At 44.9% G+C, this 16,182-nt stretch overlaps 2 protein-coding genes across 6 annotated transcripts in view; both read right to left on the minus strand.

Annotated features, from left to right (window-relative positions):
- The window catches only part of serinc5 (serine incorporator 5), a 193,143-nt gene extending 184,549 nt beyond the window's left edge, over positions 1–8,594 (minus strand). Inside the window, exon 1 of the mRNA XM_038805580.1 lies at positions 8,468–8,594. The gene's annotated coding sequence lies outside the window, so the exon portion shown is untranslated. The remainder of the gene's footprint in view (positions 1–8,467) is intronic.
- The window catches only part of cdk7 (cyclin-dependent kinase 7), a 69,947-nt gene that overhangs the window by 9,383 nt on the left and 44,382 nt on the right, over positions 1–16,182 (minus strand). For 4 of the 5 annotated variants that reach the window (XM_038805581.1, XM_038805584.1, XM_038805583.1 and 1 more), the window contains exons 9-11: positions 11,034–11,120; positions 9,292–9,441; positions 8,468–8,612 (exon numbers count right to left, since the gene is read on the minus strand). In XM_038805581.1, the coding sequence (XP_038661509.1) occupies positions 8,468–8,612; positions 9,292–9,441; positions 11,034–11,120 (382 nt within the window). Of the gene's footprint in view, positions 1–7,284; positions 7,323–8,467; positions 8,613–9,291; positions 9,442–11,033; positions 11,121–16,182 lie in introns of those variants that run through there. The other variant, XM_038805585.1, reaches the window with a different exon arrangement.

Here is a 16,182-nt window from a genome sequence, read left to right on the forward strand (position 1 = left end):
CGAGGTGCTGCAGAGCATGGCTCGATCACCATGGAACTTCGCCGAGGGCGTTGACATGGAGAACTGGTGCGGACCATGGGGAATTGCCAGGGCTGGCAGAGCCAGATGATGCAGGGGCAGCGGTGGCTCGAACCAGCTGCCCCTCCGTTCCAAGGTGAACCCCAGGGTCCTGAGCAGGTGGAGGGTGTGCCGGTGGCCGGCAGCTCCCCTGAGTTCCACCCCTTTGATAAGGCCGTGTCTCACAGCCAGCATACAGGACAGGGAGGCATAGCGGTGCATGTGCAACAAGTGAGACTGGGCCCTCCAGCCTCAGAGCTCCCAGAGGACACCTGCTAGGGGCATCGAAGGCCATGGGACATGGTAAGCAGCTGGCTGCCTCCACCAAAGATGCGCCCTGGGGACACATCTAGACGTAGTGGTGGAGCTGGGAGGGGCCAAGAATAACACAGATCACTGAGGGCACAGGGAGAAAGTGGGTGGGGGGGTAGGTAGGGAGTGAAGGAGCTGGGGGGAGGGGACAGCACAATCTGGGAGGCAGGGAATTGTAAAACACAATAAATACCTCGGGCACAACTAGTATGATGCCTCTGTCACTTTCTTCTGTAATGCGGGCTGACCTCTGAGCCCATTGGCCCATCTCTCCCGGCATCTCCCCCTCCCCATTGCACTCCCACTGGTCATGGACATGTCCCGGAGCTGTGCCCCCATCCCCCTGCGCATTCAGATGTTGGCTGCTGCGTGTGTGGTGTTGCATCCCCCAGTGTTCAAGCAAAGTGTCTATGCATCAAGTTGTGATTGGGATGCTAGGCAATGAGCCACACATGCTACTATACAGCTGGCTTGTATAATGCAGAACAAGGCCAGCAGCACGGGTTCAATTCCCGTACTGGCTGAGAGAATTCTGAATTTTCCCTGTGTGTACCCAAACAGGCGCCGGAATGTGGTGACTAGGGGCTTTTTACAGTAAATTCAGTGCAGTGTTAATGTAAGCTTACTTGTGACAATAAAGATTATTATTATTACATGACCTGCCCACCCATGGGGATCCACTTGGGATGTGTGAAGTGCTCACTTTTGTTTTATAAATTCTAGAGTACCCAATTCACTTTTTCCAATTAAGGGGCAATTTAGTGTGGCCAATCCACCTAACCAGCACATCTTTGGGTTGTGGGGCGAAACCCACGCAAACACGGGGAGAATGTGCAAACTCCACACGGACAATGACCAGAGTTGGGATCGAACCTGGGACCTTGGTGCCGTGAGGCTGCAGGGCTAATCCACTGCGCCACCATGCTGCCTGTGAAGTGTTCACTTAACCATAATTGCCAATTCCCTACAAGCAATAGCCTTCAGCCGCACGGCCAGGGGCCTCGGCAGTCTGTGGAGGTTATGGGTGGTCGGTGGGGCATACAGGCAGGGACAAGGGTTGCTCCAGAAACGGGTACGCATGATCCAGGGGTTGTAATGGTGGTGCCGTGCGTGGTTGCCCTTTGGTTGCCGCACCCCCCCCTTCGCACCTACACCCCCTCCCCTCCCCTGCGGAGGGCTCCTCACCCCCAACCGAGGGTCCCCCACCAAGCACTGGCGGTGGCAAGTCCAGCGCCACCGGGCTCTTTGCCTGCGAGCAAAGATGGTACTCACCTCCTCGGTTCCCTACAAAAGCCCTTCCGCCAGGTTCACATTTTTCAAAAGGAGTACTAATTGGCACCAGCGTGGCAACTTTCTGGGAAGGCCGTTGGATATGGGGGTGGCTCTCGTTTAATGTAGGGAAATAGGGCTTAAGTGTTCATGTGCTATAGCGAGATCCCGATTTCGCCTAAGGACGTGGGCCGGTTGCATCACAAACTGTTTGGCGCCTGGCGCAGGCAGCACGGTTAGCACAGTGTGGGTGGCATTCTTGCCTCACAGCTTCAGGGTCCCAGGTTAGATTCCTGGCTTGGGTCCACTGTCTGTGTGGAGTCTGCACATTTTCCCTGTGTCTGCGTGGGTTTCCTCCGGGTGTTCCGGTTTCCTCCCACAAGTCCCCGAAATAGTCCTGTCTGGTGAATTAGATATTCTGAATTCACACTCTGTGTACCCGAATAGGCACCGGAATGTGGCAACTAGGGGCTTTTCACAGTAACTTCATTGCAGTGTTAATGTAAGCCTACTTATAAAATAAGAATTTAAAAAAAAATTCTGCCTCTTCCGCTATTCACAAGCCTCGCTTCGCTTGAGCGAGAGCGGAACAAGGCCTTAATTTCCTTCTCCCAGTTCACAGTTGAATCTGATGCTGCATTCCATTCTACACCAGTTTCCTAAATATCTTCCCCTTTTCCCAGCTGAGAACTGTCTTTTACTGCAGTAGACAATCTGAATTCCATGTTTTCAGCCATGTCTAACCACCTGCCCAAATGAACCGTGATATGGGGTCCTTCCACCACAGAACCCTCCTCATTTTTTATTTTATTTTTATATTTTATTTATTTATTTATTTTTATAAATTTAGAGTACCCAAATTCATTTTCCAATTAAGGGGCCAATTTAACATGTTCAATTCACCTACCTTGCACATTTTGGGTTGTGGGGCGGAAACCCATGCAAACACTGGGAGAATGTGCAAACTCCACATGGACAGTGCCCAGAGCCGGGATCGAACCTGGGACCTCAGCGCCGTGAGGGCTGCACTGCTACCACTGCGCCACCGTGCTGCCCAGAACCCTCCTCATTTGCCAGATCATTTTCCACCGTTTCCAACAACATCCGCCCATCTTTCCCTCCGCTTCCTCCTCCACTTTCTCAAGGGATCGTTCTCCTCCATGACATCTTGTGCGCTACTATCATCCCTGCTCTTTTCCCGTGACACATTCCATGAAAAAGAATAGGAGATGCAGCACCTCCTGCCAGGCCACTGTCCAGTGCCCAGTTTTCCTTTTAGGTGACAACAAGTCATGTGTTCTTCCTCAAGCCAATAAACTGCATTTGAGGCTCGTGGACACATCAGGGGAACTTTCTATAGATCAGGCAACCCTTTGTGAAGCAACTTCATTCGTACCACAAACATAACCAGGTGGAAAGACCTGCTTCAATGCAATTCTCTGTCCCTGTTGGCCTGTGGCATTCTGCAATGAAACTCAATGCAATCTCAAGGAACAGGCACTGTATCTTTCTACCAGGCAATTTGCAGCCCTCTGGTCTTAATTTTCCCTTTCCATGACTTTAGGCTTGAGCAAGAGCTGCCAGTTTCACTTTAGCAGGAGGTACTGCCATGTGGAAGTCTTTGCCAATAATTTCTGGGGATAGTGGGAAGGAAGCTCGTTAATGATTGGGGCAAGAACACATGTTGGAACACTGTTGTTGGGGTGGTCTGCATTTGTGGCCATTGGAATTTGTTCCAGTATGTCATTTTTTAACCTATCTTTCCTTCACCTTCTGAATTATTCACACACACTCATCTTTCTGTCATTACAGGTCTTTTGTTTCATTAATTTTTCCCAAACATCATAGATCATAGAATTTACAGTGCAGAAGAAGGCCATTCGGCCCATCGAGTCTGCACCGGCTCTTGGAAAGAGCACCCTACCCAAGGTCAAACACCTCACCCTATCCCCATAACCCAGTAACCCACCCAACACTAAGGGCAATTTTGGACACTAAGGGCAATTTATCATGGCCAATCCATCTAACCTGCACATATTTGGACTATGAGAGGAAACCGGAGCACCGGAGGAAACCCACGCACACACGGGGAGGATGTGCAGACTCCGCACAGACAGTGACCCAAGCCGGAAACTTCGAACCTGGACCCTGGAGCTGTGAAGCAATTGTGTTTCCACAATGCTACCGTCCTCATATCTCATATTTATACTGTTTCGGATAGTAATCATCTCTTTTCCACACAATATGTACAAGTCATTCTATTTAATTTTCCTGTATATCTTTCTTCCCCTCCATGTTCCCTTATTCCTATTTCTTTTAAAATGCTGTTCACCTCTAACAATTCCAGTGCCGACAAAATGTTAATTTGTTTGTTCTCTTCAAGTTGCTGCCAAATCTGCAGAATATTTTCAGCATTTTCAGTTTAATTAATTATTCAGGGCAAGGAGCTGGTTACATACCATTCTGCACTCAAACCCCCGAAAACTTTAATAAATCACCCAAGAATTGTCACACAAGTCTAAATTTCTAAACTTGGCAAATTCTGTTTCAAAATTAGTTGTAGGGAGTAGATGATGTACAGGGGAATTTCAGATTCATTTCCCTTAACTAAGAATCAGGGCTTAATTTCAGTTCAGACAAGTGAGGTCAATGTCTCTCCTTTCCCCTATGAAAAGGAGCTAAGTGAAAGTCATTGAATTGTCTCAATTACATACGAAGAGTGCATAAAGGGATCCCAATTTGGAATGAATTGATCATTTCTGTCAACAAGGATTCAAGGATAAATAGCTTGGGGGGTAGAAATGTCACAATGGCATACTTGAGTTATACCGCCCAAAGGTTAGGGTTCAAAGGTGGCCAATTCACCTCACTTGTACATCTTTGGACTGTGGGAGGAAATTGGAGCACCTGGAGGAAACCCATGCAGACAAATGGCGAACGTACAAACTCCACACAACGATCAGCGAGAGGAGCAGGAGAGACTGGGGAATTGTGTACATAATCCATGTTGGCTGGGTATGGTTGTTGGTTTGGGGGGGGGGTTATTTACTGAGTTATGTTTACATTTGTATTTGTTGTTCTTAAATAAAATGCCTTAATAAAATGTTTTAGAAAAAAACCTCCACACAGTGACCCAAGGCCGGAATTGAACCCGGGTCCCTGGTGCTGTAAGGCAGCAGTGCTAATCACTGTGCCGCCCCATGTTCTAAAGAAAGGAAAATTTCTTGAAGGGAAATTGAACATAACATTCACCCCACTCCAAACTGAAATGTACTTAACTCATTCATTCCTCTTTCCTCTGGACCATTTTATTAGTCTGCTCGAAAAGGAGGAACACTCAAGGGCAGCATGGTAGCATAGCGGTTAGCACAATTGCTTCACAGCTCCAGGGTCCGAGGTTCGATTCCCGGCTTGGGTCACTGTCTATGCGGAGTCTGCACGTTCTCCCCGTGTCTGCGTGGGTTTCCTCTGGGTGCTCCGGTTTCCTCCCACAGTCCAAAGATGTGCAGGTTAGGTGGAGTGGCCATTCTAAATTGTCCTTAAGTGTCCAAAAAGGTTAGGTGGGGTTACTGGGACAAAGGGGGATAGGGTGGAGGCGTGGGGCTTAAATAGGGTGCTCTTTCCAAGGGCCGGTGCAGACTCGATGGGCTGAATGGACTCCTTCTGCACTGTAAATTCTATGATTCAAGCTATCACCTGACAGAAATCATGCCTTCTATAGGGACATAGGAATTAGGAGAAGCAATCAATTCAGCCCATTGAGCCTGCTCCTCCATTTCACTCAGATCATGGCTGATCTCTTCCTGGTCTTAAATCCACCTCCCTGCCTGTTCCCCATATCCCCACATTCTATCTCATTTTGTCATTGAAGCATGGCTGCTTCTGGAGGTGCCTATGAAAACTTTTGAGACTTTTGTTAGGTCTCAGACCCTATCGAGGTATACCCAGTTATTTTAAATAGGAAGAAGCCCAGTAAAATGAACATGCTGCAAAATTAAAAGAAAACTAAGACACAAAGATCTAAGAATTTTACAGAAAAATATGTGGCTGTTTAATTTAGCCTGCACCTATACCAGTTTTCTTAAAGAGCTATATATTTAATAATAATAATCTACATTGTCACAAGTAGGCTTACATTAACACTGCAATGAAGTTACTGTGAAAAGCCCCTAGTCGTCACATTCCAGCGCCTGTTCAGGTACACAGAGGGCGAATTCAGAATGTCCAAATTACCTCACAGCATGTCTTTCAGGACTTGTGGGAGGAAACCGGAGCATCCAGAGGAAACTCACGCACACACGGGGAGAATGTGCAGACTCCGCACAGACAGTGACCCAAGCCGGGAATCGAACCCGGGAGCCTGCCGTTGTGAAGCAACAGTGCTAACCACTGTACTACCGTGGCTTATCCTTATGCCCATTGTGTAACACTTGTGTGTTTATACAATTATGTTTGCAGGTTCCATTCCATTGTTTATAAAATTGTCATAATTTGGAACTGTATCTTTGAATGTAGATTAAATGAAAGGGATCATGAGACCTATGCTGGCATCTGACAATAAACTTGGGTGGGTTAATTGCTGAAGATCACAAGAAAGTTAATTGTTTTACTGAGGTGGAGGAGCTGGATAATTACTCCTGGAGAGACAATGGCAGCCCGCAATGAGAAGATCCCAAGTCTCCTAAGGTCCAGAAAGGTGCTATTATCAGGTTGTAAACACTTGTGTTGGGACCTGTCTCTTTGTTTCTAAGACGAAAGCTGTGGTGATCAGAAATAGCTAATTAACATTTCTATTTCAATACAAAACTAATGTGTTTGCCATTGTCATGAAAAAGGATGCTGGAAGAATTTATTGTCATTCTGTATCTTTATTATTGTCACAAGTAGGCTTACATTAAAACTGCAATGAAGAAGGGCAGCACGGTGGCGCAGTGTGTTAGCACTGCGGCCTCACGGCGCCGGGGTCCCAGGTTCAATCCCGGCTCTAGGTCACTGTCTGTGTGGAGTTTGCACATTCTCCCCGTGGCTGCGTGGGTTTCGCCCCCACAACCCAAAAATGTGCAAACTCGGTGGATTCGCCACGTTAAATTGCCCTTTAATTGAAAAAAATGAATTGGGTACTCTAAATTTAAAAACAAAACTGCACTGAAGTTACTGTGAAAATCCCCTAGTCGCCACATTCCGGCGCCTGTTTGGTTACACAGAGGGAGAATTCAGAATGTCCAACTCACCTAGCAATTCGGGGCTTGTGGGAGGGAATCGTAGACAATTTAGAATGGCCAATCCACCTAACCTGCACACGTAGACACGGGGAGAACTTGCAGACTCCGCAGAGACAGTGACACAAGCCGGGAATTCAAACCCGGGCGCTGTGAAGCAATAGTGCTACCGTTCTACCATATTGAGATCAGCTTATCACCACACAGAATACAAGTGGAAGCTCGCATTCAATTTGAAGACCAAAGCTCGTGAGGAATTAAAACAGGGCTGGAGTTAAAGGAAGAATCATCAAGATATTATTGGGAGAGTGAAAGAACAGAAGGAAACTCTCAGGAGCAGCCAAACACTTTTCACTAGTTCCAGGACACTGGATGCTCACATAAGACACAGAGTCATGTAACAAAATTGCGTTTTCGGTTGTCATTAAAAATAGAACTCTGTTCAGTGGTTAAAGTACAAGTTGCCTATAAGAGAAAACAGTGTTCAGCTAAAAGTGTTTTGTCTTTAGTCACCAATACAGTAAAAGTTCTTTTAAAACATGGAATCTTGCGAATTCTTCTGTCAGCTAATAACTGAAAGTTTTAATTTCTCTTTAAAATTTATCAGTCTCCACCTCAAATGTAACAATTGTAATTTTTCTTTTAGGTAATTGTTTATGGATTCTATTTCCATCACTGTTGCTCTAGTTGGCTTCACTCCTCCCTATTTCTGGAATTGCCTCTAGCTCCACAACTTTCTGTGATATTTGGCTCTTTGATATCCCCAATTATAATTGCTCTACCTTTGATGGCTTTATCTTCAGCTGCCAAAGTTCTGGAATTCCTCCCTAAACCCTACCTTCTCCATACTCCATTTTTTCTTTTAAAGACGCTGCTTAAAATCTACCTTTTCGAGAGCTCCTTATATGGTTCTGCCCCAAATGTTGTTTATAATATTCCTCTGAAATGCCTTGGGTGTTTTATATTAAAGGTACAATATAAATACAAGCTGTTGCTGTAGGACATTACATAGCCTTACAACAACCCTGAAAATATCCTCCCTAATCTCTTCTTTCAATTTTGGTGACAATGTTCATTTTGACCCTCTAATTATCAGATCACCGATCAGTGTACTTAGTCTCGGTTTATATATCCTATTTTAATCTTCTCTGCCGTAACAAAATCCACCCTCCCAACTAAAGCCTTTAATCCCTGGTAACATCTTAGTGAATCTATGCAAGATCCCCTGTCTCCCTCCATTTCTAAACAAGTTGGTTAGAAATACTGTAGTGCAAGCATAGGGTGCCCAGTTGATTGAAGAGTATTGGATCTTGTAGTCTGTGACAGCACAAGACAAGATCCCAATAATTTATGTTCCAGTCAAAGAAGTGGCTAGCTAAAGGCAAACCATCAGGCTTCTACAGAACTGAATTATGTTAATAGAAGGTAAATCATAGAGGGGATGCACTTTAGCGCCCTTTGTTAATTGCCAACAGACCACTGACAGAAAACATGCTGTTTGTGATAAACCACACACATTGAGTTAATGGTGTAGGGTATGCACCTTAGAAAACAATTTGGGAAAAAGAAAAGTAAAAAAAAATCCAACGAGAGAAAAGACTACCCATTACCTTGCTCCGTGTTTTCATTTCGTTTACGCTTGAAACCTGTCTTAGCCTCTTGCTCTTTTAAGACTTCAGTTGCGCAGTTGGGTCGGGGCAGTTGAGGCCCTGCTGTTGGTCCAGGGCGGTTGCTAAAATACCTCTTTTTCAGTGCCTTGAGAGAACATAATTTTGCAACATAGTCAAAGAGCACCAGTTAATTCCAATTTTAGGTTTGGAAGAAACAGCTAATCGATTCCCTTCCAACATGGTTTAAATGTTTTTGCAGCATCACATCTCCATGAATACAAAAATGAAACCACAGCTTCTATTATTGTCTTTTTTTTTTATTGACAGTTTGTGCGCCTATTTTATTTCCACATCTCTCTTGAATGCAATGTTTCCTTGCTAGAGTACATTCTACGAGTTTTGGTTACCCTTCTGCATCTCATCTAATCCTGTCCTCATCCGACATCAATGCATTCACCTCCAGCAGGGCTCATGGGTTAGCATTTAGGTCAGTAACAATGGCAAGGAATCCCCTCCTAGCCCAGGGACGTTGAGGTCAATTGCAAGACAATAATCAGTAGAGACCAACAAATTCAGCACAGGCCAGAGGCTGAGTCTGTGGCTGGCCTGAACTCTCTGACTCATCTCTGTACTGGATAAACTTGTTGGCGAGTGGAGTACGGGGAAATGCTGGGAAGAGGGAGAAGAACACACTTTTACGAAGTAAAAATTATTCAACTGTCCAGTCCCATTCTTTATACACTTACCCCTGCTGAAATGCCAACCTAGTTGACTGAATCACTGTCTTTTATGTAAATCAGAAAAATGAATAAGGATCCATTTACCTGGGTAGCTGTTACTCTTGCACAGGGATTAAATGTAAACAGGTCTTGCAGTAATTCCAGTAGGTCATCCCCAGCAGCACTGAATATATGCTCAAGTGGAGTTCCTGGGAAACTTTTAAATGATATATAGTCTGGAAGACTGGTCATTCCCTGCAATTACAAAATATTCATGCAAAATCTAAAGCATCTGTTTGGAGGTGGGTGTGAAAATAATGCAAATTATCCATTCACATCTGGTCATAATTGCCCAATAACACAAAATTACAATAAAATAACCAGAACTTTTTCAACATAATTGGGGATAGTAGCAAACAAGAGCTTCTTACAGCCAAACGAAGCACAGTAACTAAATCAATATAACTACTAGGTTTATTTGACTAATGATGTTTTTTATTGTGCACAAAGGCCCAGAAAAGTTTAATTTGTTCCTCAAACACATTGTATACTTGGCAAATCTTCAGGGTAAATCTTCCTTTTCAGGATTTAATTGTAAGAACAGGCAGTAGTCACCCACTGTGCATGAGAAAATCATAACAGAAGACTACATTATTTTATAATAAGATCTTCTACCCATCAAAGTAAAACAGTTCCAACATTAGGAAATATGCTGTGGTACTGAAGGCAGGCTGAGAGGATGCACATGGACCAGGAACAGAGGCTGCCTCATGAAACCCTGGCTGGAATCTATACTGGCTGCAAAAGCGCTCAAAGCATAAACCTGTTATTGCGATATGAACTTTGATTACCCACTCCAACTCTATGAATATGTAACAAACTTCCAGACCCAGGTGAGCAACTTTGCAGCTGGACGCTGGTCAGACAAAGGAAGTTTCAGAGGACAATGGGTCGTGATTGAACCAGCATCGGTAAACAGGAGTATCCTATATTTCCCATTAACCAGTGGGGTCTGACTAGGACAATGGCCAGCGGTGGGCGTATACATATGACTCAATACAAACTTATGAGTATAAGAAAGCAGCATCGAACAGATCTTGGGAGAGAGAAGCTGGGAGTTCCCCAGCCACAACCATCGCAAGAAGACAGAAGAAGACATCAACATCGAGTAATAGTAGCCTGCCAGCCTCCTTTACGAAGTGTGGGTAAAACCCAAAGCTCAGCTGTGAGTCTGAGTCATAGTTTCTTGAGTAATAGAATTGTAAATAAAATTGTATTAAACTGTGAACCTGTTTTGTCCTTTGTTCATCTCGTAAATAAAGACACCTGGGTAAAACTTTGAGTAAGTAAACTGGTCGAACGTATCAGAGGTTTTAAAGGTACAACAATGCTTAAAGCAGGGTGTGGTGGTATGACTAGGGGTATTACGGTACCTTCAGAGGTGAGCTGCCATTGGTGCAGAGGACTCGCTGGCCATTGGCCCGGGTAAGACATGTGCCTCTCAGCCGATTGGCTGAGAGGTAGGTAGCTCCGCCTACAGGGCGGGATATAAGAACCCGTGTTCCCCGGCAGTCGCCCATTCTTCTGTACGTCTGCTGCCGGGCACACATCTTGTGTATTAAAGCCTTTTGTTTGGATCACACCTTCGCCTCGTGTCCAATTGATGGTGCATCACAGGGCCAATCCAAATTGAAACAAATGAATGGTATCTGATGGTATCGGGGCAGGAGGCAACTATTAAATCAGTACTCTGCATCTCAATACTGACCTCCTACCTATGCTCCCATTTTATACAATGAGTTTTCAGTCACAATTAAATGCCCATTTTCTAATTCAAAGTAACTCACAGGCCACTGTTCTTCTGTTGGAGTACCCAAAGCTTCAAATATTTTTGTCAGCTGATCTAGATCTGAATCGCCAGGTAAAAATGGTGTCTGTATCAACAGAAAATAACAAGCCATTAAGTCAACAAAAGATGTTTGTCTTTTCAAATCACTAATTTATGAAGCATACAGGAATGAAATTGAAATGCAGTAAGCACCCTGTTAAATAAGTTTAAAGGTCCGACTGAAATTGACAGGCCGGGGAGAACGCAAGTGGATAGGATTTGGGAGGATGGAATGGGCCTGGAAATATTGGAGGTTGGGTGGTGGTTGGACATCAGCGGGGGGGGGGGGGGGGGGGGGGGGGGGGGGTGGGGGATAGACCCCTGAGGGGTCAGGGATGTGGAGGGAGTAGTGTGGAAGGGGTCAGTTTGAATCTTTACAATAGTTATCCAGAGGTTAAAAGAGGTTTTAATTCTTCTAGCTTTTTCTGGTAACTATTGGTGTAAACCCGGTCAGCACCATCTGAAGTTTATGATTTAAATCGTATTTTCCGATGGTTCACAGCGCTGGGCAATTGCCCATGGAGCTTTGCACTTCTAGGAAATTGCCACACAAATGCTTATCCGTGGAGTTCTGAGAGGGATTCCTCAACGCATCTTTGATGTACCCCCAATCAGACACAAGGAAGCTCGGAAGTTAGGGCCCAATATGCTTTCAACTAATTTCGTACTATGGTAGCCGTTTGTTGAATATTATTCTGGCCACAAATGTTCTAAGTCTAGATGACAATCAGTTGCTTCACGTGAGTTGTTATGAAATTTCTACCGTTGTTATTTGGTAAATTCCTGGTAGAGAATAAAAGGTTGGTATTTTCAGTTTCTCTGCTTACCAGTGTACAATTTTCTATCTATTACATAGATATGCAAAATAGTAATAAGTGATTGCCAGAGCATTGCAACTGCATCCAGCAAGTTAAGTAATTCAGTAAAATAAACACTTCATTACACCAAACATATCCTGCTTTCCAAACTAATTCATTGTAGGTGAGATGATGTAGAGATGCTGGCATTGGACTGTGATGGGCACAGTAAGAAGTCTTACAACACCAGGTTAAAGTCCAACAGGTTCGTTTGGAGTCAGGTGTGCAACAATCACCAGGCAGGAATGTTCCCTTCCAGTCGGGGAACACTTCAGCAGTCAAGGGCATTCAGCCTCTGATCTTCAGGTAAGCGTTCTCCAAGGCTGCCTTCAGGACGCGCAACACCGCAGAATTGCTGAGCAGAAACTGATAGCCAAGTTCCACACGCATGAGTACGGCCTCAACCGAGACCTTGGATTCATGTCTGATTACATTCACCCCCCAGCATGTGGCCTGGGCTTGCGAAATCCGACCAACTGTACTGGCTTAGACAATTCACACCTCTTTAACCTGTGATTATGCCTCTCTCCAGTCACACCATCTGGACCTGTAAAGACTTAATTACCTGCAAAGACTCACATTCAAAGTATCATCTTGCATCATTGACTTTGTCTATATACGAGTTTGTGGAACCCACCTCCTCACTTACCTGATGAAGGAGCTGCACTCTGAAAGCTAGTGATTCAAAACAAACCTGTTGGACTTTAACCTGGTGTTGTAAGACTTCTCATTATAGATGAGGTTACAATGCATATTACCAAAAACAAGTCTATGACACCTCTTATTGGCCAGCTGAAGTCTATTTCCACCAGGTCATTTGCCCAGTTTCAGTTAGAAAACTGACAAGCAAAGAATATCTACCAACTACTCACATTTATTACAATTCCCAAGTGCAGCCATACGTAAGTTGCTATATCTAAAAATGTTAACTGGGCAGCAAAGTTTTACGTATTTGAACAGTATTTTCCAACACAAGCATGAAAGCATTTTCTAGATCTTCCAGATCGTGACATTTTTTGTCAAATTTCCTCAAGGCTGAGAAAGTATTGTCAGCCTCAATTCATATCCCAGCGGAAAAGGTCAGAAGTATTTATACTAATTCAGAAAAGCTCAAAAAAGCGCTGACATTAGGAAATATGGGAGGAATGGAATGGGGAGAGATGGACACACTTTTATAAGACTTGAATATTCCAACCCTCCCCCGGTCAGAGTCTCCTCTTCCACCCTCCATAAACAAACTTCTAATTTCTTCACTTCGGGGCAGTGTCTCAAGCTAACTGCTTCATCAAATGAGCTTCCCTCCTGCAGAAGGTCAGAAGTGGGGATGTTTGCTGATGATTGCACACTGTCAGAACCATTTACAGCTCCTCAGGATACTGAAGCAGTGCCCATCTCCAACAAGAGAGAATCCAACCATCTCCCCTTGACATTCCACAGCATGTCAATTACTGAATGCCCACTATCCTGGGGGTTACTACTGACCAGAAACTGAACACGACCAGCCATATAAATACTGTGGCTATAAGAGCAAGTCAGGGTTGAAGTTAGAAATAGGAAAGGAGCAGTCACCTTGTTGGGAGTTTTCTATAGGCCCCCCAATAGCAGCAGAGATGTGGAGGAACAGATTGGGAAACAGATTTTGGAAAGGTGCAGAAGTCACAGGGTTGTAGTCATGGGTGACTTCAACTTCCCAAACATTGAGTGGAAACTCTTTAGATCAAATAGTTTGGATGGGGTAGTGTTTGTGCAGTGTGTCCAGGAAGCTTTTCTAACACAGTATGTAGATTGTCCGACCAGAGGGGAGGCCATATTGGATTTAGGCAGGTGATAGATTTGTTAGTGGGGGAGCATTTTGGAGGTAGTGACCACAATTCTGTGACTTTCACTTTAGTTATGGAGAGGGATAGGTGCGTGCAACAGGGCAAGGTTTATAATTTGGGGAAGGGTAAATACAATGCTGTCAGACAAGAATTGAAGTGCAGAAGTTGGGAACATAGGCTGTCAGGGAAGGACACAAGTGAAATGTGGAACTTGTTCAAGGAACAGGTACTGCGTGTCTTTGATATGTATGTCCCTGTCAGGCAGGGAAGAGATGGTCGAGTGAGGGAACCATGGTTGACAAGAGAGGTTGAATGTCTTGTTAAGAGGAAGGAGACGTATGAAAGGCTGAAGAAACAAGGTTCAGACAGGGCGCTGGAGGGATACAAGATAGCCAAGAGGGAACTGAAGAAAGGGATTAGGAGAGCTAAGAGAGGGCATGAAAAATCTTTGGCGGGTAGGATCAAGGAAAACCCCAAGGCCTTTTACACATATGTGAGAAATATGAGAATGACTAGAGCGAGGGTAGGTCCGCTTAAGGACAGTAGCGGGAGATTGTGTATTGAGTCTGAAGAGATAGGAGAGGTCTTGAACAGTATTTTCTTCAGTATTTACAAACGAGAGGGGCCATATTGTTGGAGAGGACGCGGTGAAGCGACTGATAAGCTTGAGGAGATACTTGTCAGGAAGGAAGATGTGTTGCGCGTTTGAAAAACTTGAGGATAGACAAGTCCCCCGGGCCTGACGGGATATATCCAAGGATTCTATGGGAAGCAAGAAATGAAATTGCAGAGCCGTTGGCACATGATCTTTTCGGTCCTCGCTGTCAACAAGGGGTGGTACCAAAGGATTGGAGAGTGGCGAATGTCGTGCCCCTGTTCAAAAAAGGAATAGGGATAACCCTGGGAATTACAGGCCAGTAGTCTTACTTCGGGTGGTAGGCAAAGTAATGGAAAGGGTACTGAGGGACCGGATTTCCTGAGCATACTGGAAAGGCATTGCTTGATTAGGGATAGTCAGCACGGATTTGTGAGGTGGTAGGTCTTTGCCTTACAAGTCTTATTGACTTCTTTGAGGAGGTGACCAAGCATGTGGATGAAGGTAAAGCAGTGGATGTAGTGTACATGGATTTTAGTAAGGCATTTGATAAGGTTCCCCATGGTAGCCTTATGCAGAAAGTAAGGAGGCATGGGATAGTGGGAAATTTGGCCAGTTGGATAACAAACTGGCTAACCGATAGAAGACAGAGAGTGGTGGTGGATGGCAAATATTCAGCCTGGAGCCCAGTTATCAGTGGGCGTACCGCATGAGGGATCAGTTCTGGGTCCTCTGCTGTTTGTGATTTTCATTAACCACTTGGATGAGGGAGTTGAAGGGTGGGTCCGTAAATTGGCAGATGATACGAAGATTGGTGGAGTTGTGGATAGTGAGGAGGGCTGTTGTCGGCTTCAAAGAGACATAGATAGAATGCAGAGCTGGGCTGAGAAGTGGCAGATGGAGTTTAACCCTGACAAGTGTGAGGTTGTCCATTTTGGAAGGACAAATATGAATGCGGAATACAGGGTTAATGGTAGGGTTCTTGGCAATGTGGAGGAGCAGAGAGATCTTGGGGTCTATGTTCATAGATCTTTGAAAGTTCCACTCAAGGGATAGAGCTGTGAAGAAGGCCTATGGTGTGCTCGCATTCATATAGCAGAGGAATTGAATTTAAGAGCCGTGAGTGTGATAATGCAGTGCATGCTTACAAAACCTTGGTCAGAGCCACATTGGGAGTACTGTGTGCAGTTTGGTCACCTCATTTAAGGAAAGATGTGGAAGCTTTGGAAAAGGTGCAAAGGAGATTTACCAGGATGTTGCCTGGAATGGAGAGTAGGTCATACGAGGAAAGGTTGAGGGTGCTAGGCCTTTTCTCATTGAACGGAGAAGGATTAGGGGCGACGTGATAGAGGTTTATAAGATGATTAGGGAAATAGATGAGTAGACAGTCAGAGACTTTTTCCCCGTGTGGAACACACCATTACAAGGGGACATAAATTGTAAGATAAATGGTGGAAGATATAGAGGGGATGTCAGAGGTAGGTTCTTTACCCAGAGAGTAGTGGGGGCATGGAATGCACTGCCTGTGGAAGTAGTTGAGTCGGAAAAGTTAGGGACCTTCAAGCGGCTATTGGATAGGTACATGGATTAGGGTAGAATAATGGAGTGTAGGTTAACTTCTTAAGGGCAGCACGGTAGCATTGTGGATAGCACAATTGCTTCACAGCTCCAGGGTCCCAAGTTCGATTTCGACTTGGGTCGCTGTCTGTGTGGAGTCTGCACATCCTCCCCGTGACTGCGTGGGTTTCCTCCGGGTACTCCGGTTTCCTCCCACAGTCCAAAGATGTGCAGGTTGGGTGGATTGACCATGAAAAGTTGTCCAAAATTCTATGATTA

The sequence above is a fragment of the Scyliorhinus canicula genome, chromosome 8 (assembly GCF_902713615.1).
Source record: "Scyliorhinus canicula chromosome 8, sScyCan1.1, whole genome shotgun sequence".
Lineage (NCBI taxonomy): Eukaryota > Metazoa > Chordata > Chondrichthyes > Carcharhiniformes > Scyliorhinidae > Scyliorhinus > Scyliorhinus canicula.